This window comes from Oreochromis niloticus, linkage group LG10 (assembly GCF_001858045.2).
Source record: "Oreochromis niloticus isolate F11D_XX linkage group LG10, O_niloticus_UMD_NMBU, whole genome shotgun sequence".
In the NCBI taxonomy this organism is placed as follows: Eukaryota; Metazoa; Chordata; class Actinopteri; order Cichliformes; family Cichlidae; genus Oreochromis; species Oreochromis niloticus.
This window is the reverse complement of record NC_031975.2, coordinates 5,230,061-5,254,421: the sequence shown is the minus strand read 5'-3', so window position 1 is coordinate 5,254,421 and position 24,361 is coordinate 5,230,061. Positions and strand designations below refer to the sequence as shown.

Here is a 24,361-nt window from a genome sequence, read left to right as displayed (position 1 = left end):
AACATTGCCATTTTCACAATTGTAAGTTAGGCTGCGTTAGAATTTCAGAGATGATGAGTCTCTGCTACATTTGATAAAAAGTGAAATCATTTGTCTTGGCTTTTTGAACCTGTCAAAATTGCACTTTAACCCTCTGTGGTTTTATTGATTTGACATGTTAGAGTTCTTGTGTGGTAAGCAGCATCTCTGAGGATGGTGAGCAGCAAAGGAAGCTGACATGTGCGAATCTGTGAAAATGGTCAATGAAGTCTGTTTCATTAACTGTGTTTCATCTTTCTCTTCTCAAACCTAACTGCCTCTCTGTGTGACATCGGCTTCATTTTGATTCTTTGCATGCACTTTTCCTAATGTAAGTATTTATCATGTTTGTTTGTTCTTCTATGATCCATTGTACCAATATTTGCTGCATTTCAACTGTACATACTACAGAAAAAAAAAAACAAAATTGCACATTTCTTGTGTGAATCTGTGCACATTTTGAGGTCCAGCACTTTAACGTGTGAAACTGCAGAGATAAACACCACACCTACTTTGCCATTTGATTTGTCCTTGTGACTGCGACCAGCAGTCCATTCACATAACAGAACTGTATTAATGACTTTGATTTGGACTATGACTGTGAGTGATTTTCATTATTCTAATTAGCAGTAGGAAGGATTAGGAATAATCCACTGTGGAAGGATAATTGGATACATGCCCCCAAAGGAAACTTGTGGAAAGCCAAGGGAAATGAGTAGTCATTGTTTTACCAATTTCAATGTAAAAATGTAAAAATGATCCAAAATCCTTATATAATACACTCATTTAGAACTTGCCTCATCCCCAAAAAAGGGCATGATGAAAAATATTACATGCTTTTATTCATAAAATGCATCATGCAATACTTTGGTAATTTTAGCAATATGTTAAAAAATATCAGTGCTGGAATACAGCGTTTTAATTTGAATAAATGTTTTAAATCACTTCTCAATCCTAAGAATGTCCTTGAAAAAACAACCTTGCTGAGCACGATTCATTTATATCCTACTAAACCTTTGAGCAGTTCATGTCATCTTGATCATCACACTCAAAAACACTAAAGAGTTTTCCTTTAAATATAGTTTTTTGACAGTGTTGTTACTTCTTCACTGAGATTACTTCCTTACTCTGCTTCTCTTTGTTCATCTTTCATTATCATCCAAACTTACACTATTCACTGTTATGTGCTAAATAAATCAGACCCAGAGTTACAGGATTTTCAAAATCCTGTAATTCTATTAAAATCAAACCTCATCATCTCAAATTCCATGACTTTTAAAAAAAATGGGATTATTCATCAAATTTGGAATTTTGGAATGTGTGGGATCAAAAGAAAAATAAAATGTCCACTTTTAACTAGAACCCACCTTTGATTGCTATGACATCAGCCAAAAGCTAGTTTTATGTTACTGATAAATACATATATAGGGGACTGTAGTTAGATGAAAAAAAAAAAAAAAAAAAGATTACTACAGGGCTGAGTATGGGATTTTGAGCAGGGGGAGTGCGTAACCGAAAGCATGGAGAACTGGCAGGTTGCTTTCTCTTCTGAGCAGCAGGGGAATTCATACCTAAAGCGAACAGAGAGTCTAGACTGTGGAGAACTAATCCGAACAAATGAAGAGTGAAATCCAGAGCACATTAGTAGAACAGGTTTTAGGCCTGACCCAGACAGCTGGGGAGGTGAAGCTGCAGATTGAGAATTGTTGAGCAGTGTGAACACTGAATGGGAGGCTGCACTTTGGTGATTTTGAGGCAGATGTCAAAATGGATGAGATGATCAACTTGGACATTAATACTTTTACAATAATTATTTAAAATGCATTTTTTTTACTTTTATGTAGCCTGCATTGAGATCAATTTTAAAATGTAAACAATCAACTGAGGGGTCAAAATGACTCCTCCTGGCCGTTATAGTGTTAATTATAATTCTCGCTATGCAAATATCCCGCATTACTTCTTCTCTAATTCTAAACATTAAAAAATCTTATGTTTTGTGGAGAAACAGAAGAAGGTATTGTCAAGAAGTGCAGTGTGGCAGGCAGGAGTAGGACCCAAAATGCAGGCGCTCAGACTCAAGGTGTAAACTCAAAGTCACAGTTTTATTGGCTGGCAGGGAAAAAGGCATACAAACTAAACTAAACTGGGAAATAACAAACTAAGACTCACAGGGAGACACAGGGAGATCCACACAGCAAGAGGGACGACGCGACACTGACTCAGAGAAACACAGGGTTTAAATACACTGGGAAGTAACGAGGGGAATGAGACACAGAAGGAGAGCACAGCTGGGAGAAATCAGAACTGACGAGACGAGGGAGCAAAGTAGAAAAAACACTCACAAGAGACATGGACCTTCAAAGTAAAACAGGAAGTAGCACAGACGCAAACTAGACTAGGGGAGACAGAGCAACTAAGAAACACAGAACAACAACAAAGAGACAGAGGGCAGCTATTAAATACTCAGAGAACTAAAGAGAATACAAGAAAGCCAAACTAAGACACTAGACTAAAGAATAAACTGGGGGAACAAAGGGAACTAAGATCATAATACAAAACTCAGAGACACAAGAAACTCAAAACACTGGGTCACCGACCCAGGACCGTGACAGGTATAGATAATACCGTTAGTCACTTTTTCTGGCTCCTGGTTTAAGTCATTTTTAACTTTGTCAGTATTAAAACATAATTGTTGCCGTACAGTCTCTGGGAGTGCATTGTCAAACAACTTTTTAAAGCACATTCTCAATTTCCCTCAGCTGAATGTGTACTGAATGTTTGCTGATATATTAACTATGAACATTATGTAGCTGTGTAATATTTCTTGTTATGAATGCAAAACCGTTTGCAAGATAACCCTAAACCTTTCTATGGCCATTTGCTGGAACATACTATCAAAGACACAATCAACTGTCCCTAAAATTGAATTCTAATTGCAGTACTGTGACCTTTAAATTCTCTTTTCATGCCATCTTATAAAGATGACATACAAACCATAATCACTGTTACAGCTCTTATTACTCTTTAAGTTATTGTTTTAAAAAAAACACACATATTTTTGTAATGCTGGATTGTTCACAGACAGGAGGTTTATTAACTTACTTCAAGTAGTGACACCACAAAAGAAGAAAACTCCTTAGTGGTGAAACCTACCCAGATGTTTTTCCTCATTCTCTCTCCTGTCAGGACCGAGAGCAGTTCAAGATGGCAGCGGCGGTGCAATGAGAGTGCACTCACACAACTGTCTCCTCTTCATTATGATTCTGTCCTTCCTGCTTAGATTTTGAAGATAAATTGAGTTGAACTCCAGTGTTTTGTGTGTGTGCATGTGTGCCTGTGTGTGTGTGTGTGTGTGTGTGTGTGTGTGTGTGTGTGTGTGTGTGTGTGTGTGTGTGCTTTTTTTTTTCCAACTGAAACCATAAACTGATGCACATTAAGTGCATGATTTAATCTGCACTGCATTGATGTTGACCTACTAAATAAGTATGTCATTGAGTTTTTTCCTGTTTTGTTTTGGGTTTTTTTTTTTTTTTTTTTTTTTTTTGGAGATTTCAAGGATGTAACAAATGTTTCACCTTATAATTGAATTTTGTTGGATATTTTTCTCTTTGAATCATATTATTCTGGATTGTCTCTTTTTACCTGTGATTCTAAAAAAAAAAAAAGATTTTTAAAATGGTGTCTCTTATTTTTAAAAAGTGTCTCTTAATCAAATGGATTTGTCTTGAATTTAACCACACTGAATATTCATGTCTATTCCAGGAAACAGCAAATTTAGAGCAAATATAAGAAGTGAATGCTAAATACCTCAAAGTTAAACTGAAAGAGTCAAACAGAAGGTTGCCCTGAGGCTGAAAACCTGGTATTATCATATTTTAATGTGTAATAATTATCCTTTTGTCTGGTTGTTGAAAGCAGAATTGTAGTATTTTTGTTCCCACCATTATAGTAATATATTTGCACTTGTGCTATGCTAATCTTTTTAATTATATTTTTTCAATTATGTGTAGTTTTAAATATTTTTAAGAACCGGAAATATGAACTTGTAATTATTTGGGACAAACCTCTTAGTTTCATCTCTTTGTCATTTTTTGTTCTTTACTCGTACTGGTTGTATACAAAAATGTTGTCAAGATTATTATAATTATAATTATGTTAGACTTTAATATTTACAGATGGAGGGAATGTTAGCTACACTTGTATGGAGTTGACATCTGACTTAAGTAATGCAAACCTATTAATGCTATTGATATTTGTTTAATATCATACCATGTACACATGCTCTAGAAATTGTTCCTGTTTATGTTCTAAACCAGCACTGGAGGCTTACAGAACAGTCGTTTTGAGTAGATTAACACAAAATAAACTCTTTCTGCATGTATTTAGACACAAATAACCCAAAGACCATATACTTCCTGTTTTTCTCATCACCAAACAAAGACACTGATTTTTAAGTATTGTCTTCTCATTAACTTCAGAGTAAACTAGAGGTCTTCATGGGTACAAAAATTTCTGTCTGTGCAAAAATGTACCACAGTGAATTAAAGTGGATTTGCCTATTCTTTTTAATATTGACCTAGACATAATATAGAAATAACACCTGGGTTAAATGGATGAAAACTTAAAAACTTTCTCTAAAAAAAAAGGTCAGAAAAAATAGGTCAGAAATACAGATTTGCAGTCTTAAGAGTTCCTTTTTCATTGACAACCTGAGGAAATTATTCACTACCAAACAATAGTAACTTGAAGCATACATTGTTTCATCATTATCTATAAATTAAACTATAATACACAAAGTGAAGATCATATTACACTGAAGATGTGTTGAAAGTAGGAACTGAGACCATAATCTTTTAAGAAAAAGGTTGAATTAGCCAACATTTTGCAGTAAAGACTTTCAGACTTCTGTTGATTTGGACTTTACAAATTAAGCATTTATCCTATTAGAATGAAGGCAGATTTAAGGTACTTTTGCTGCCAATTCACGATTTATACTTATAGGCTAAGACCCATCTTTAATATTTTGTCTATTATCCAGTCCTATACAGATCTACTGACATGGGTAGACTCATGAAGACCTTTAGAGTAAATGTGTTGTCTTTTGACACGAGTAAAATGCAAAATCATTGATACTCTTAAACCAAAATGTACAGTATAGGAGTCAGATTGTGAGATGTGGGTTGGAAGATTTAATAATTTTAGACTTTACTGTAGAGTGTGCAAGCCAACTGCAATAACTGAGACTGATTAAAGGTCTCAGCAAATAGGCCACAACAATTCTTATCACCTGATATATAACTTGCATTACCAGAAAAGCAGAAAAAAACAGAAAACCAGAAAATCACGTTTCATTATGGACAAACATCAGTGCAGGCAGAGTGTCACAGGCAGCAAACAATCAGCAGACCTCCTTTACCATATTTCATTGTGAGCATGAGAATTTTATGCAACAATCTGTAACCTCTCACAAAATGACAGGAAGAATTAAAGCTGGTAATTTCACTCTTTCATATCTCTCACTTTGAAAAGAGATTTGTACCAATTGCCAGACTGCACTCAGGCCCCCCTCCCAAGTAAATGTATTGTCTTTTAACATGGGTATGCTTTTTTGTTATTTGGTGACAATAACAAAAAATTTACATCTGGTGTTGAACTACTGGCTTTTGTAATGAGAAGGACTGTTTTAAGACATTGTGCATCCCTTGCAAAATGCTGTTTGTTTTTACTGTCAGTTTCTATGAGAGTTTTGCATTTGAAGGTTCCCATTAACACTGCAACAAACAAGAACAGTGAATTAAAACAAATTACTATGTCTGTTTATTGATGGGAGATGTTGCCTTTCTTATCTTCTGAAAGTTATTTCTAAATCAGACCTAAAAGGAGGAAAGGGTACATAAAAGCAATGACCTCTGTTCTTTTAATATACATTTTTTGCCCCTTTTCTCAATCTTTTCCCTCTGGCTTATGTCAGCACCACTGAGGTCCTAGTCCACCATCCACATTACCTACCTATATTTTTCTTTTCTTTCCATGTTTTTTGGGGATAACATCCCTTTTACTCCTTTATGTGAAAACAAGAGCCAACATCCAAATCAAAGAGGCATGAAACAGGTCGTTTTAGAAACTGATCAGGATAATCATCACCTGAATCTGACAGGCTAATCATTGTTTGTTTTCACATATCAGAGAGAGGGAGGGACAGAGCGAGACTGCAAAACAATATTTATCTCTAGCACTCCAATGTTTGGAAATGACATGGTAATTATTCCATCCTGGGTTTAAAGAAGGCACTACCAATCACACGTCTATACTACACAGTCATTTTATGACAAGATTCACCACATTTAAAATGGACTCACATCAGATCACCTCCTAGGGAAGTTTTTGCAGGGATAGATTCAATACTACCTATTAGCACATGTTTATCATCTAGCCAGATTATTTAATGGTGCAGCAATAAACACCTGAAAGTCTTATTTAGATATTCCTTTACATGTGTTGCTAAGTGTGAGCAAGTATATGTGAGTACTTGCTCACACTTAGTAGCACATGTAGAGTTTGATCACTATCTCACAAGGTGGCCGAAACTGTGAGAATTAAAAATATGACTTTAGAACTCTATAATTTTTAATGTCAAACACAAATGTTTATGATTTTGCAGTAAGCTCTCTCACCATGGATAAAATTTTGCAAATTGCTTAACACTGAGCTAAGAATGTGATAAAAATCTTGATGCATTCTTAATCATCCAGGTAAGGAAATCTCAAAAAGTTGATTCTGTTCATCTGGACTTAACGCTTTCAGGGGGAGAAATGTTTCGTCAGTCATCCAAATGACTTCTTCAGTTTTAGCTGACTACAGGATGCGGGTGGCCCCCCCACCTTCTTCAAATCAAACAAAATTGATGGCAAACATTTGTGCTGGTTTGTGCTGCTTTTCGTTTGTAATGCTTTTGTTTTTAAGAACATTATTGAAAGTTTCAAGGCCTGATGAGTTAGCTCTTCTGTGTTGTGCCATCTACTTTGCTAGAGATTGTTTGGTTTCCCTGATGAATAAATCATGGCAATTCTTCTGGCACTTAGCAGTGTTCACTACATTACTCTGTTTGTATCTGGTGATTTGATCCTTGGGGTAGACCAATTTTTGGCGCAGTGCTTTTTTGGGGGGTTGAAAGCTAAAGAGACGTGGTGTTTAGAAAAAAGGCGTCTCAACTGTTCTGATACTCCTGACACATAGGATCACTGCTGTATCTGTGGGGATGGTGTTCACTCTATGTTGTACCATCCTGATGACACCCAGTTTTTGCTTAGTGGATGATGAGAGTTAAACCTTAAATACTGATCCATATGCGTAGGTAGACAGTAAACATCAATTTTAATGTCCCCCATTACTGATGAAAATCTTACAGTGTAAGAAGGCTAGTCTGTCATTTTTCATATCCTCCCTGGGCAACTTGATGTGTTTGTCTACCAAGTTAATGTGATCAGTGAATTGTGGTACATCCTGAGATTGTCATCCACATACCTGAGCCAATGACTTGGTGGTTTTCCTTACCTGGATGCATCAAGACATTTTAACCCACTTTGGCAAAGACTGCCGAAAGCTAGTACATGAGTACGAGCAAACAGCACGTAAGATAGCTGACTCCAGGAACCACCTAAGATTCAGCCTCAGATGCAGACAAAACAGGATTACTCCTAAAATTCTGCCAATGAGATCTTACGTTCAAGGCCTCCAAGAAACAAAAATCCCCCAGAAGGCACAGAACACAACTTTTTGGGAATGATAAGTATCATCCATGATCAGAGGATGACATAGAGAAGAGTCAATGCCTGTCAGATCATTGTTGGAAATCCGACTGGATTATATTTTCTAAAGCTTTCGTGTTGGTCTGAGATGTACAAAGCTAAGAGTAAAAGGTAATTTTAATTTCATTGTTCTCAAATCCCTGCTGTTCCAAACACAGAAAAGGGAAAAGCATGTGGAGGAAACCTATGCATGCTGCCTCTTTACGGGCTTATTTTGGATTTTTTTAAGCTTTTTGTATTACCTAGTGACAGTGTTCTTGATGCATTATGGACATTGTTAGCCTCAAGGTTAGACAAGCTGACTTGCAGAGCAGTTAAATAAAGACAGTCACATTGCATGTTGCGAGGCAGTGTAATGATTTGTGCCACACAACACAGCTAATTTCCCATTTACTGCACATTTAGTTGAGAAACCAAAACAAAATCTTTCTTTGTCCTCATGTTATTCTTGACTAGATTTGCTTTAATTCAAATTCAGTTGTAATGAAACTTTTAATGTTTCACTTTAATGTGACTACTATGGTTCAAGGGTTCGTGCTGAAATAGAAATTGCATGTGTTTTGGACAACCTTCCTGCTAACCTTACTCCAGGCGTATTTATATTCATCTTTGCAGACTATTTTGATTGTTTAAGTCTTTGAACAGCTTCATGATGTTTCTGTCTGCAGGTTTCTATTTTGGAATAACAGCATTTTGATTGTTTCCTGTAATACAGCCACAGGCAGCACTGGCTAACAGTGAAGAATCATAGCTACATAAGCTTGATACTTTGATAATTTTCATTCCTTGGACATTAAAAGGAACTACACTAGTTTGAAATACATCAGAATTTTCCTTTAAGTAAGGAGACAGAAGTCTGACCTTGTGTGATGATTACAGTGTTTTGCTAAATGTCATTTTTTATAAATAAAATAGAGTTAAATTGAAATTTAATTTAAGAAATCATTCCTTTTAGCAATTAAAAGTCAAAAACTGATTGTGAAAGATTGCACTATTACATTAAGTTTTTAGAAAATAATTTTAAATATTATCATTTTTTTGTCTTGTCACTCTTTGCCCTGTATCTTTTCTTTCCCCTCACCCCAAACCAGCCATGGCAGATGGCAACCCTTCCCTGAGTCTGGTTCTGTCACAGATTTCTTTCTGTTAAAAGGAAGTTTTTCCATCCCACTGTCAAGAAGTGCTTGCACTTAGGGGGTTGGCAGATTGGTGAGGTTTTCCCTTTAATGTTGTAGGGACTCTACATTATACAGTATAAAGCACCTTGAGATGATTGTGGTAGTTGTTATGCTTCGGCGCTATGTAAATGGAACTAAACTGAAACGGGTTGAATTAAAATTGATTCTTTTTCCACATGCTATAGACTTTCAGCAACTGCACATAATATGCATCTCTTTCAAGTAAACTCAACACAGCAGGAGCTGACATACCTATTTCAATAGGAAATAAGCAACCACAAGAAACAATTAATCTCTCAGACAAATTGAAGGCAGGCATATTGTATTTTTTTGTGTCTGTACTATGTTATTAGAGCAATGACTCCCAATTCCCACCAAGCATCACTTTTAAAACAATTATATGCAAGTCCTAATCAAGCCAAGCTTATGACAAAATCCAGGCGAATGAGCAGAGGATCTTAGAAACACACCAGCATTCATTTATGAAAATGCACTGAGAAGTGCTGGATACACATAATTTTTCTGTTTCTGTATAACTCCAGTGAGCCAGTTCTGAATCACAGCCCATGAACATTTGTATTTTGGAAGCATTGCATGTTTATGTTTATATGACCAATTTCATTGTCTGTGCAGGGATTGCAGGACTCACTCTCTCTATCACTCTATCAGTCTGTGTTTCTTTTCTTTTTCCCATATGTGAAAAGCAGGGGAGCAGCCTTTAAGGTTGCGCCTTAAGAAAAGTGAATAAACATGTAATGGACCTACCAGAGAGAAGCATTAATTTCAGGTGTTTTGCAACATTTGTTTGGTTTGCTTTGGTGTCAGGAAGAGACCGCTTTTGAATGTGTACTTTGAACACAAGAAGTCAAACATTTGTCTCAGCTGCCAGGAGATTATCTTAGCAGATGCATGACATTGTCTCACAATATGTTGGGATTCATTTTTGGATTATTTACATGAGCAAAATTCTACCCTATGTCTAGCTACATGGTCATTGGGCTCTTCTTCAGATTGGTTTGTTCAAAGAGTGGAGCGAGACATCAACCTACTTGATGCTCCGCATTGTAAAAAATTGTTGGTCATATGTATTTTATTGATGAAAAGTGTGTGCTCATATTTAAGGCTGACAGTAATAAAATGTTGTCTCTTAATATCTTGTGATTTCTTGTTTTTATTTAGTGTTAATGGGTTGTTCAGAGTAAATAGTGATAGGAAGAAATCAAATTACCGACATGCTGCACCGCCAGTAGACTTTACCATGATGTAAAAACTGCAAGATCCTCTACAGCTGGATCAAGTCAAATCAGGAACAAGTCAAACTTATTGATTTTCTTATCCCTCAGAGGTCTTGACCTCGGACTGAGCTCATTGTCGTATGCCTGCTACATTACCAACAACCACTAACTGTAGTTCTTTAAATCACATCAATATGTCTTACAGCCTGCACACAGTATTGTCTAAGTGTACTGGTACATCAATAATGTATAACCACAGCTGGACATCACGCATAACATTCTGAATGTGTCTCTTCCTCAGCTATGAAAAATACTGTAACTGCAAGGAGAAGCATTTTCCTATTCTCCTTCATTCACATTGAAAAGAAATGTACTGGAATCTTTGTTACTAGCAGAGATGCTTGTGACCTGAAGAAATGCTTCTACACAACTGGGTAATAAATAATGTAAACCCGTGTCTATTATGAGCTCAGTATTATAGGTTTTGTGCTTTTTTGTAAGCAGCAACAGAAACCCCCAACTAAATGAATGCTTAGCGGTTAATACCCCACAGCTCTACTTCAGTCTCAACAAATATTTAATTCATGCAAACATCTGTTCTCTGCTGCTGAGGGCTGCTCATTACATTAGAGACTCAACACAGTAAGTTTTCTTAGCCTTATGTTAAAGGTCAGTGTCCCTTAAATCAAAGTTAAATGCGCAATTTAACAACTGCGAAAATGACTGAATGAATATTATTAGGCCTAAGTCACCTAAACTATCATAGTAAGTAAAAGCTGTTAAGTAGTGAAGATGCTTTATTCACTCCAAATATGTTTAAATCTGGGTTATATGAGCAGTGACTTTTACAGAAAGGTAAACAGAGCTACTTATAAATGCTTTATATTTAGTTTAATGTCCAGCATCATAATGTATAAATCATATGTTTGTGGTGGCTATCCTGAGAGGACCACATATCGCTGAAAAAACTGTTGTCTGTGAACTAAAACACAGGCTTATACCTTGATGTTTTTAAACTATATTGACTATATTAATAACAAAAAATCAGCTGCATTAAAAAGCTTAACCACTGCGTTTGTTGGTCTCAGAACTGAGGCCAACAAACTCTATATGTAGTTTTCTTTCAAAACAACTATAAAAAACTGATTTGCAACTAAAAGTGGAAAACAAGGACACTAAAACTAAAAAGCAGTCGAAGGGGGTCACCTTTGAACTGTCACTGGCTGCTACAATGAGATTACTTAAAACATCCCATTGAAGTAAAGGTACTATAAATATAAAGCCTGGAAAAAACTGGACATTCAAAACTGTGTTTACCTTTATGAACTGTTATTATAATCCACTATAAATAAATGCACTGTCATCATTTGGAACCTTGCGTGTGAGCCCTGCTTCTACCTTGACAAAGACGGGATGTTTTTTATTTTAGAGATATTGGGCAAATGGAAGAAAACACTCCAAAATATTTGTTCAGGATTTGGATTAAAGGACATATCCTGGTCAAAAATGACGCCATGATTCTTCAGTGTTACATGAAGCCAGGTTATTGCCATCCAGAGTAAGTATCTGTTAAATACCATATTTCTAAGATTACAAAAACCTCAGTTGTATCTGAATTTAGAAGCAGAAAATTAGAGGTCATCCAGGTCTTGAGACATTCCTGCAGCTTAACTAGTTGGTATGTGGCATCATCTGCATAACGGTGAAAATATATGCTATACTTTCGTATGATACTGCTAGGGAAGCAAATATAATGTAAACAGAATTGGCACTAGCATGAAACCCTGTGGAACTCCAATCTTAAAAATGATCAACCTATCTCTAATAATCAGCTATGTACCACAGGCCTTCAAGCGGCCAGTAGTTAAACCATTACTTAAAGGCCATCTCTTGATCCAGTGGTCTTAGCTAATTATAGGCCAATCTCCAACCTTCCTTTCATATAAAAAATTCTTAAAAATTCTTGAGTAGTTGTCAAACAGCTAACGGATCATCTGCAGAGGAATGGCTTATTTGAAGAGTTTCAGTCAGGATTCAGAGCTCATCACAGCACAGAAACAGCTTTAGTGAAGGTTACAAATGATCTTCTTATGGCCTCTGACAGTGAACTCATCTCTGTGCTTGTCCTGCTAGACCTTAGTGCAGCGTTCAATACTGTCGACCATAATATCCTATTAGAGCGATTACAGCGCATGCTGTAGGTATTACAGGTGCAGTGGTTTGTATCATATCTATCTAAAAGACTCCAATTTGTTCACATAAATGGTCCTCTTCACACACTAAGGTTAATTATGGAGTTCCACAGTTCCACTGCTATGTATATGCCACCGAACTTTATCTATCCATGAAGAAAGATAACACACACCAATTAGTTCAACTGCAGTAATGTTTTAATGACATAAAGACCTGGATGACTTCTGATTTTTTGCTTCTAAATTCAGATAAAACTGAGGGTATTGTACTCAGCCTTGAAAATCTTAGAAATATGGTGACTAACCAGATTCTTACTTTGGATGGCATTACCTTGGCCTTCAGTAACACTGTGAGGAAACTTGGAATCATTTTTGACCAGGACATGTCCTTTAATGGATATATTAAATAAATATGTCGGACTGCTTTATTTCATTTGCACAATTTCTCTAAAATTAGAAATATCCTGTTTTGTGTGTGGGCATCTGTTTACTGATTTTAGTTTGTCCTACATTCTGTTGGGCAAACAAATAGTACAACCGACGCTATCGTCTTAAGATGGGTGTCTGCCGTGAGTGGAGTGTTACAGCAGAATTCATTCAGTTGCAGTACCTTTAATACCTACAGCTTCTTTAATCACTAAAACAGTGCCATACTCTATAGTTTTTCCAGTATCCACCTGCTCGCTCTAGATGGGGCAATTCATAGAAATGAGGTGCCCCATCAATATAGCCCCATAAGACTGTGTCTCAAACAAGCAAACAAAAAACTAATTAAAAATCAGCAAAAAAAAAAGTATTTAAAACCCACCACAAAGACATAATAATTGAATGTCCTCAAATACACCAAAGACTGAATCAGTTAAATGTTGATTATCAAACAGTGTTTAAATATTCTCTCTTCTATGTCACTGTTAGGTAATGATTTGATAATTTATCATACCTTAGAGAATGATTACAATAGGATTAATGTTAATTTAAAATACTCAACACGTCTGAGTCATACTCAGTCATAAAATCCTGAATCCAGACCAAGGAGGAGGACTGGCAGGAATTTTTCATTGTAGCTTATCAGTAAATTTACATTTTCAAATTTAATTTTAAGTTTTTATATTTTAACAGATGATATATTTTAAGAATTAAATTACATTTTATTTATATAGAGGTTTTGCAGACCCATGACCACCACACATGACATTAACTTGCCAATCATTTTGGACGTGTAATAAGTAGATGAGACAAACTATTCAATTTCACAGAGAGCAGGGTGTACTGATACTGGGCTGGGGGAACACAGTGTTTATCACAGGCAACGAGATTAGCAGGGCTTCTATTTAGTATATTTAAAAGAAACTGCATTTTCAATATTGACAGGAAAATGTGACACTATCATCATCCATGAATAAAATCAATTAGCCATAATAAAACAAACATTTGACAGAACTAGCTTCATCACATAAGATAAAGACAACATGTAGGTGTACCATTTGATTAATATTTGTTACAATTCTGATTCACACATTTTCCTGCTTTAATTAATTAGTTAATGCTCACCCAGGTTATACTTTCTGAAGAAGTAGAAACAAATCCCCTCACTTTCTCAAAGAAATTTTCTTTTTGTTTACAAAGTTCTGTATATAAAAGTTTAATATTACCAGTTTTTGAAAGAAATCATGTGTGGCTAATTAAGGAGGGATAACTAATGTCACTGATTAGACTAAATGACACATTCTACAAAAAAATTACAAGTAAGTGAGTTGTAGCAGTCTGAAACAGTGTTTTCGAACTCATAATTAGGTGAAATTATTTTATGTGTACCACTGCCTGCAAGGAGTTTTTGCAACTTTAATAAATAATAAAGACAATTAAATTTCTGCTGTAAGGTGTTTTTTATACATACTTTATTATGTATAGCACACAGTCTTCTATGTTTCATCATCAAATAGTGGCTTTTATGCTATATATAAAAATTCCCCTCTCACCTTGCTGGTGGTCTTTATCCTTCAAGCTCAGGTCCTCTACCAGAGGCCTGGGAGCTTGAGGATCCTGAGCAGCATCTTAGCTGTTCCTAGCACTGTGCTCTTCTTGGATGTTGTTCCTGGGATCTGCTAGAGCCACTCGCCTAGCATGGGAGTCACCGCACCTAGTGCTCTGATTACCACTGGGAACACCTACATCCTCCACATCTTCTCGAGCTCTCCTCTGAGCCCTTGGTACTTCTCCAGCTCCTTGTGTTCCTTCTTCCTGATGTTGCTGTCATTCAGTATTGCTACGTGAATCACTACAGCTGTCTTTCTCTGCTTGTCCACCACAATTATGTCCCATTGGTTAGACATCATTTTGTCCATCTGTATCTGGAAGTCCCACAGGATCTTAGCTTGGCCATTCTCCACCACCCTAGGGCGTGTCTCCCATTTTGACCTCGGGACTTCCAGGCCATACTCCGCACAGATGTTTCTGTACACTATTGACGGCTGCTTGGTTATGGCACTCCATGTATGCCCTGCCTGCTAGCATCTTGCACCCTGGTGTTATGTGCTGGATTGTCTCAGGGGCATCTTTACACAGCCTGGGGTCTTGCCTGGTGTGACAAACCCAAGCCTCGGTGGATCTTATACTCTCTGTCTAAATATATAGATGTGACCCATGTTAGAGAAAAGGAAAGTGGTAAAATGCCTTCCTTAGTCAGGAAGCTAACTGCCTTCTCCAACTTCAAGCTTGCACCCTCCTGTGGAGTTTCTTGCAAAACGTTACAAGATAGTAGAGCACTAATAGGATTAGTGAATGCCATGCTATCATTAAAGCTACTTTTGGCTGCTCCTTGGTCACAAGCAGTTGCCACAATTGGTAGCCCTGCATGTTTGATTTGACAGAGTATAACACAGAATATTGTTCCTGACACAAACCCAAAGGGGAATTGTGTTCCCAACTGGAACTGAACCAATAACCTTTCCCTTGCCAAGCAAATGTGCAAATTTTGTTTTAGATTACATATAATGGACAAATATATCCCACTATAAAAGCTGTCAGTCAAGAATAACATAACGCAGTGGCCAAAATTGCTCGGTATGTTGTACCTTGCTGAGCAGAGATATCTGAAGTAACTTTCATAGTCTCAATATGCCAGGGAAATAAAGAAAAAACATCCAAATCTATTTACTTAGACTGGTCTGTAATGTATGTGCAAAATTTTAGGCAGTGTATTTGCTTTGTGGGGAGAAATAGCAGAACAGAAATCTTTCAAGCAGACTCTTCCCCTGAAAATATGATTAATGAGCTGACACCCATCAACCTTCACACCCCTCACTGCTTTAATCCAAGGCCACTAAAAAAAAAAAAAAAAATACAATGTCTAAGTCTAAGAAATGGTGGCATTTCACAGTGTGAATCTGAATGGAAATGCTAATACCCTCTGAGCCAAATATACTACAGTTACACAATTACAAAGCTAACCACATGCATAAATACAAATAAAGCTGTTCGATTGCTTTTATTTGGGTTTAATTTTCTTTTGGTGAAATATCTAAAATACTCTATATTGCTAAAAGCATTTGTTCATCTGCCATCACACACATATGAACTTGAATGACATCCCCTTCTTAATCCGTAGGTGTCACAGTTTGCAAGGACAGACCGTGTGGTGATGAGAGGTGAGAACCCATGTGCAGACAAATAGAGGAACAGGCGAAGGTTAAAACTGAAAGCGAGCCTTTTATTGGTGGCTGCATGAAAACACTACAAAACAACTAGCAAAGAAGAACTGACATGACATGACACCTGAAACATGGAGGGTGGTGAGATCAGCACAGGGCATCAGGACTGAACTGCCAGCCATGCAGGATCTCTACAGACAGAGCTGCATGAGGAAGACGCAGCAGATCCTCTCTGATCCCAGCCACCCCAGCCACAGACTTCTCACACTCCTGCTGTCCAGCAGGCGGTTCAGGAGCATTCAGACCCGCACTAGCAGACACAGAGACAGTTTCAAGCCATCAGGTTTTTGACATTCTAAACACACCATTATACACTCACTCCGAAAACATTAGAGCACTTTTGCAAATATGTGATGTCTCGATAAATCAAGCAGATATTTGAAGTTTACACAGCAGCATTCTCGCATGAAAATATCTTAAAAGTTTATTTTGTGACCCAGAAAGAGTAATATTTCAAACTCCGCCACTCTGTGTTCCTCTGCCACTGCCCCGTTTGAGTTTTGGACGAAATGGATTCTGGGATATTGCATTTCATCATTTCGAGCTGATTGGAGACCAAAACAGCCAATCAGATTTTTTTGCATCTAAGTCTGTGATTGGCTGGTTTTGTGACACAAATATAACGATGTACAGAAAGAGTTGAACGTGCACGGGCAGAAATGTTGAGAGCGCAAGCAACACATTGCCACATACTATGGCTGTGTCCAAATTCAGGGGTAGCATGCTTCGCAAGACCCGGCCTACCTGGATCCACGTGGGGCGGTTCCTTCGAAGCCTGGGTAGGCCAGAAGTGAGCAGCTGTGAAATTGGACAGCCTTCTAGCCTTGTTCAAGTCCACCCTTACTTCCATATTTTTTCGGTCGCTAGCGGCAAATTTAAAATGGACCCAGAAATGTTGCTCCGTTTTTTTGTACATTTTTAATTCTCGAGGAGCTAGAAAAACGTTATCGTTGTCGCGGGCATGTTTTGTACCTTAGGCTCATCAGAGACAATCATATCCAGGTAAAATCATTTTCTTTAATCAACATGCATTTAGGAATTACTTAGCTAGTTTCATGGATAATTTCAGTGACTGAATGATTGCCGGTTATTCATACACATTTATTGTATTATATAAAATATGTCAACTAAATCTCTTTGAAACTTAAAGAAAAACATTTTCTATTGCTATTTATTTTCTGTTATTCATTTGATCCTGTAACTTATTTGTGTGCATAGATGGGCTGTAAAAATGTCACAAAGCTAAAAACAGGGTTATTTTTGAGTTCACAAAACAGCCTAGTTACACAGATGAAGTGTATAAAATTTAAGTCATTCCACAGTGTATTAGTCTATTTTACCTAAGCTTAATAATCAGCATAATGCTTTGATCTCTTGAAATAAATGAAATCATACCTTTCTACTAAAACTGTTAATGTTGTTCTCCACCTTTTCCTTAACCAGACCAAACCCTTGTACTACAGGATTAACCTAAGTGTACCAGTATCTGTACAGTTTTGTTAACCAGGAGGATCCCAGGCCTGATTGTTGTTGATGTATTATAAATTATTGTTTTATTATTATTGTTATTTACTTTATTCTCATTAAATAAATATCCATTTAAAATTCTTCAAATACAATACAATACAATACAATACAATACAGTACAAGTTTATTTGTATAGCACATTTAAAACCAAGGGTATACCAAAGTGCTTCACAATAACACAATAAACAGTAAATGTCAGTTGTCAGCCACCTCCTGTACATGGACAACATCAAGCTGTATGTCAAGAGTGAATTAGACATTGATTCACTGATCCACACCACCAGGATATACAGCAATGACATTGGAATGTTGTTTGGACTGGAGAAATGTAGTCAGATGACAACAAAGAGAGGGAAGGTAGTCAAACCTGAGGGGATCAAACTACCAGAAGGCAACATTGCAGACACTGAGGACAGCTACAAGTACCTGGGGATCCCACAGGTAAATGGGAACCACGAAGAGGCCACTAGGAAAGCTACAACCACCAAGTACCTGCAGAGGGTCAGGCAAGTCCTGAGAAGTCAGCTGAACGGTAAGAACAAGATCTGGGCTATAATCACCTACGCCCTGCCCGTGATCAGGTACCCTGTTGGTATAATAAGCTGGACAAAGGAGGAGATAGAAGCCACTGACATCAAGATGAGGAAGCACCCGACCATGCATGAAGGTTTCACCCCAAGTCCAGCACCCTGAGGCTGTATGCTAAGGAAAGAAGGAGGCCGGGGACTGGTGAGTGTCAGTATCACAGTCCAGGATGAAACAACATCCATGATTACATCAGGCAGATGGCCCCAACTGACAGTGTGCTCAGTGAATGTGTAAAGATACCCCTGAGACAATCCAGTACATAACAGCAGGGTGCAAGGTGCTGTTTTTTAAAGTGCTGTATTGTTAATAACTTCATCCAAGACTGAACAATTAACCTCCCAGCTGTTTTTTGAGCACCATATACCATTAAAATCAGAGGATATATTTGTGTTTATTTGTAGTGGTTTATCTGAAATGACTGCATTAAGACCTTAGATTACCTTTGGGTTTATCCTGTTTATGAAACTGCAGTGTCTGTTTAGATCACACTCACAGCCTTAGAGGATGGACCTGATCCCTCCGTCACTGGCAGGCATCTAGGGATAGGCTTCTGAAAACCCAGAAAAATTAATGTGCCACTGAGCTCCTGGCATTGAATGAAGTTGTCATTCTGCCTGAAGATGAGAGGGCATTCAAGGACAGGGTTCTGACTGTATTTATGAGACATATGAGTGGATGATAGCTCTGGTTGAAAAAGGCATTGACCAGAGAAAGGAGCCTATTCCAAGTGTATAAAGTGTACAAAATACTGTGCAACATCCTTCTAGTTAAGTTTTTGATCATATATTTGTTTGTATTTTGTGTGGGTACAGGTAAAACTTGAAAATGTATTTCTTATTAGAGTAGAACATCCTCTAAGAGGGTGTTCACTAAGCAGGTTAGTTCAAGAACTGCGGAACTGGACAGGTGCATTCTCACTACTTTTCTGTACAAACGTTGTATAGCTGATAAGATAGAAATGTGCCAACAACAGTTCATTGCCCACTTGCACACAGATTGAAGTTTTTCTTTGACAAATTATTTAGTGTAATTCCATCCAGCTATCAAGCCATCCTCTTCCACTTATCTTTACTATTGCTCTAACTAGACTACTAACACAGTCTAATTACAGACTGAAATTGGACCGACACCAAAGACTTCACTAATTCATCCTCAAAAGTAATTAGCAAGTCAAAGCAGTGGAATCAAATTGTTGACGCCACTCTAATAAATTTTGCTTTCTTCCTTTGATGTTAACTCTGATTTTAACTCTGTTGTTACCTGAACCACAGGTCCTGAGGGGTAGACTACAAGGCAAGTTCTACCTAGCCAAGCTTTTTTTGTGTTACATAAAAAACCCTAGCTGGAGATAATGGGTACCATGATGGCTGTTATCAACTTTCCTTATATCCAGACATTCTTTGAGTGCAGCCTCGTTAAATGGGCGTCTGATGTGCCATTCGGCTCTTATTGTGCACAAAATAGATCAGCTGGGCACTGCAATATCAGAGGAATGTGTGATAAATACCTATATATGAGATAAAAAATATAACAGTAAAATGCATGACTGAAAATAAGATGAGAGTAAATAGATAATTGATGAGTGGTAAGATAAATAAATTAATAACTTTCTATTATCAGTGGGTCCATAGTTTAGTGGTTTGCTCACTACCTAATAAGCGAGACAGTTCAATGATGTAAGTATAGGAGGAGCCTGGAAAGACATGTGCCATTAAAAAAATAAATAAATGTGTAGCGCTACCTGCTGTGGTGACCCCGTGTGAATAAGGGCTCAGCTGAACAATTTCTTTTGTACTACTGTTCATTTCAAATGTGACGGCATTAGAGCCCTGAAAGATTAAACTGCATGTAATAAAACAATAATGGTTACTCAGTGTTTAGGGGAGAGTGTCAAAGTAAAGGAATCTCTTTAGTTTGCTGCCAGATCAAATCCAAATTAATTTATTAACAGAACAGCTTTTCTTGGTGATAAATAGCCTACAAACGTAACTGATCAGTTTTCTGATCATTCTTAAAAAAAATATATAAATTTTTTTTTTAAAAACTTAAATAAAAAAAACAACAACAGATGAAGTCAAAACAAAAAATGCCTATCTAAAACTTAACCATGGAACAACTGCCTAATTACAGTTTGTAAAGTTTTACACTGTGAAAGGACAATTTGACGGACTATCACCACTTCATAAGATATAGTTAGGACTCAGAGTTTCCATGGATGGCTCTCAAGAGAAAGTGTAAACAAAAGAAGTGAAAGCGAAGCTGTAGGGCTGGTCTGCTAGCACGGCTAAAGAGAAAACCATTTAAACCAACATTTCCATTCAATACCAGACTCATAAAAAACAAAATCGAAAGATGATACAATGTAAGCGCCTTGAGGAAACTGTTGTTGTGAATTGTTGCTATATAAATAAAATTGAATTGAACTTACAGGTTGTAGCCAACAAATATTTCCATAATTGCTGCATTGTGTTAATCACAGAGACTTGGCTGAGGCCCTCCATGCCGGACTCCACTATAAAGTTAACAGCGCAGAGCGAACAGCTTTAGACAGCCAGATTTGGAATAACTGATTGTTAGATGCAGACTCATCTGCATACCTTGTGAGTTCTGATGGTAATGCGATATACAACTTAGCCATGGATGAGCTGCACAAAGCAATAACTAGCCAGTAGAACTTCTACTGTGAATCAGTGCACATAATAGCTGGGGACTTCATCCCATGCTGATTTAAGAAAAGACTGAAGGAAGCTGCAGCTCGAACACCAGCCTCCACCTGCTCAACCCCCATGATGCAGGAGCACAATGAGATGTGCACACTGACAGCAGTGAACCCAAGGAAGGCCACTGGAGCAGAAGAAATGACTGGCAGGGTCCGCAAAGAGTATGCAAACCAGGTGGCTGGGATTCACTAAGCTCTTCAATGCATCACTCTCCCAGTCTTTCTTCCCATCATGCCTGAAACTGGCCACAATTGTCCAGCTTCCCAAAAAGACCACCATCAATAGCCTGTATACAGTCTAGACTAGAAAACTCTTCCTTTCACAAGCAGAGGAAGCTCATGTTTATGTCTTCATATGATTAATGTATATGGGTTTATGCTTTATCTTGTTGTCCACACTTATCCAATCCAAAAATAACTGCAGTAAATCTTTAATATTCTCTACCACCATTGCCTGTTTATTCTAATAGTTTTGATCAACTAAAACATTATTATTTTTTCCAGACATTCTTCCTTTTTATGCTTTCACTCTTGCTCATTTGTCATTTATTCTGTCTTTATAGGTGTTCAGTTGTTTATTTGTAATAAACAATTTCCAAGTTTGGTCATTGATTGGAGATCAATGTGATCAAAGATTTGCTACCTCATGATTAGTCTGATCACATAAAAATTATTATTCTATTCATTCTGCCACACATAATATTGCCATTAAAAGCACAAGGAGTGTACTTTTTTGCAAGAACATCTCTCTGAGACAGAATTTGAATGTCTTGATCACAATTCATCACAATCTGTTCAAATACTGCAGCTATCACCAGTGTATCGCAAGACTGATAAACCAAATGGCCTTAAGACTAATGGATAAAGGTGTTTTTTTCCTCTCAACCCCACTATTTATTGCAGCTAAATACAGGAGTAAAACTAGTATTTAGCACATTGGGGAACCCTAATATCAAGTATCTTGATGCATGCTCAATCATCCAGGTAAGTAAATCCCAAAAGGTTGATATTGTTCACCTGGATGTAGTGTTTTCAGTGGGAGAAACGTTTCGTCACTCATCCAAGTGACTTTTTCAGTCTCAGCTGACTACAGGTTTCCCCAACCTTATAAACAGTACATTTGCACCACTGAATGAACAAATGGGCTGTGAGGTCAATTCCTTGATCACTAATATGCAAATTGTCATATTCCTAAACTCAGTTACAGCACTTTCAGAAAGACATCTACTGCGATGAAGTCTACTCCCCTCTGCTGTGTAATCAAATTTAAATGTTATCAGGAAATGATCAGACAAGAGAGGGTTTTCAGGAAACACTGTTATATGATCAGTTTCTATGCTAAATGTTAAAACAAGATCTAGAGTGCGATTAAAGTGATGGGTGGGTTGTTTTTCATTTTGAGAGAAGTCTAATAACAGATTAAATGTCGCATTGAGGCTGTCATTTTTGGCGTCTACATGGATGTTAAAATCACCCACAATAATTATTTTATCTTAGCTGAGCACCAGTGATGGGAATAACGGCGTTACAAGTAACGGCGTTACTAACGGCGTTACTTTTTTCAGTAACGAGTAATCTAACTAATTACTATTCCTATCATTACAACGGCGTTACAGTTACTAACAAGGAAACGCGGTCCGTTACTATTTTTCAACAGACGGTTGAAGCTGTGTTCAGCTTACCGCATCTTATATCAGTTGCACGGAAGTAGCTGTAAGTAATCTGGACGCTACAGCTTTAAGCAGCTGCGCGCTCCCGCACGGACGGTAATCACAATCACTGTCTAGCACAGTGGTTCCCAAAGTGTGGGGCCCGCCCCCTAGGGGGGGCGCAGAGCTATTGCAGGGGGGGCGCGGCATGAAAAGGGAAAAAAAACAAAAACAAAAACAACGCTTGGACACTGCTAGCACGGGGCGCCCACACAAACGCAAAGCAGGAGATGAAGCATAGCTGAATATGTTTCCAAACCAACTTCATTCTAAGCCAAAGACTAGAAAATATGGTGAAGCATATCTTCCCTTTGGTTTCACCTGCACAAGTGCTGAGGTAGGTCTCCCTGCAGAATTAGTTTTCCCTGCGTCGGGAGCAGCGCTGGGCTGTTCAAATCACGGACAAACAGTATCCCACAGTTGTTTATGTTTTTGAACCCATTTTGTAGAGGGTTTTTTTGAAAAATGTATTGATAGCAATGTTGAACATTATTACACAGGAAAAAAAACAACTACATGTAAAATAATTACACCGTGACGCCTCTGCCTTTCTAAATGCAGGGACAGTAATGGCCTGTATATGTAAGCGTGTAAAACCTGCAGAGTCAGATTAACAGTATTTTGTCTCTATCTGCCATTCTGCAATTCATCTCATGTAAACAATAACGTGGCGCACAGTGTGACGTGAAAAAGGCACATTCCTTTGACATTGCGTGACAAACTCTGTATTCCTTGTCCACACGTAAACGCAAAAAAAAAGGAGTTTTAAAAAATCTCCGTTCTCGGTGATTCGATACGCCGTTTACATGTGCCCGAAACAGCTGCGCGTTCAAAAATACCCGTGTAGGTGCGGACGGAGCGTAAAAGAGTTGGTAGTTTATTTTCTTACTACCTGTAATTTATTGCAGATTATTTGTATTTGCTTAATTGTTTAATAAATGTTTGAGGTGTGAAATAAACCGCAATGGAGCAAAATATGGGTGTGTGTGGTTGAAGGATGTGTTTGTGCGTGTGCGTGCGCGCGTGCACGCGCGGGGGTGGGGGGGCCGCGAACATTTTTCTTGTTAAACAAGGGGGGCCCAGCAAAAAAAGTTTGGGAACCACTGGTCTAGCACAACACCTGGAGCTAAGGAGGCAAAACAATCGCATGAGTGCTGCTGTTTGACTGAGGAAGAATAAAGTAGTCGTGGTAAGTCAATCACATGACCACTTAAAGACAAAGCAACAAGGTGCCAGTTTTTAAATTGTGTTGATAGGCCACATAAAACCAGAGTCATGATTAACAATATATACGCAGCGTTTTTTCCTCAATAGTTTCGCCACGTTAGCGCTAGCAAGCACTCTCTGCTTATGAGCAAAAAAACAAAACAAAAAAAAGTTTTAGGAGTGACGGGGAGAGAAAGAGAGAGGGAGAGAGAGAAAGAGAAAGAGAGAGAGCAGGAAAAGAGACAGAGCGAGTTTTGAGATGTGAGATTTGTGACGTTTAGCGTGTTTGGAGTGTGTAGTTAATGTGTTGTCTTGTGTAGTTAGTGTGTAGTGTTGTGGATAGTTTTGTGTTGTGTGTCAGAACAATGAGGCGACTGCTGTCTCCGGGTAGAAACAGAGGTGATACACCTGCTGCTGTCAGACCTGCAGGTATCAGGCTGTGATGTTCTCCTTTATAGTGGACAGAAATGA

At 37.7% G+C, this 24,361-nt stretch overlaps 1 protein-coding gene across 3 annotated transcripts in view; it reads left to right on the top strand.

Annotated features, from left to right (window-relative positions):
* ntm (neurotrimin) overlaps positions 1-10,155 on the top strand; it is a 443,520-nt gene extending 433,365 nt beyond the window's left edge. For 2 of the 3 annotated variants that reach the window (XM_025910860.1, XM_005454557.4), the window contains one exon: positions 3,205-10,155. In XM_025910860.1, coding sequence (XP_025766645.1) covers positions 3,205-3,305 — 101 coding nt within the window. In that variant the 3' untranslated portion in view covers positions 3,306-10,155. The remainder of the gene's footprint in view (positions 1-3,204) is intronic. The other variant, XM_019363978.2, reaches the window with a different exon arrangement.
* Positions 10,156-24,361: the final 14,206 nt, after the last annotated feature.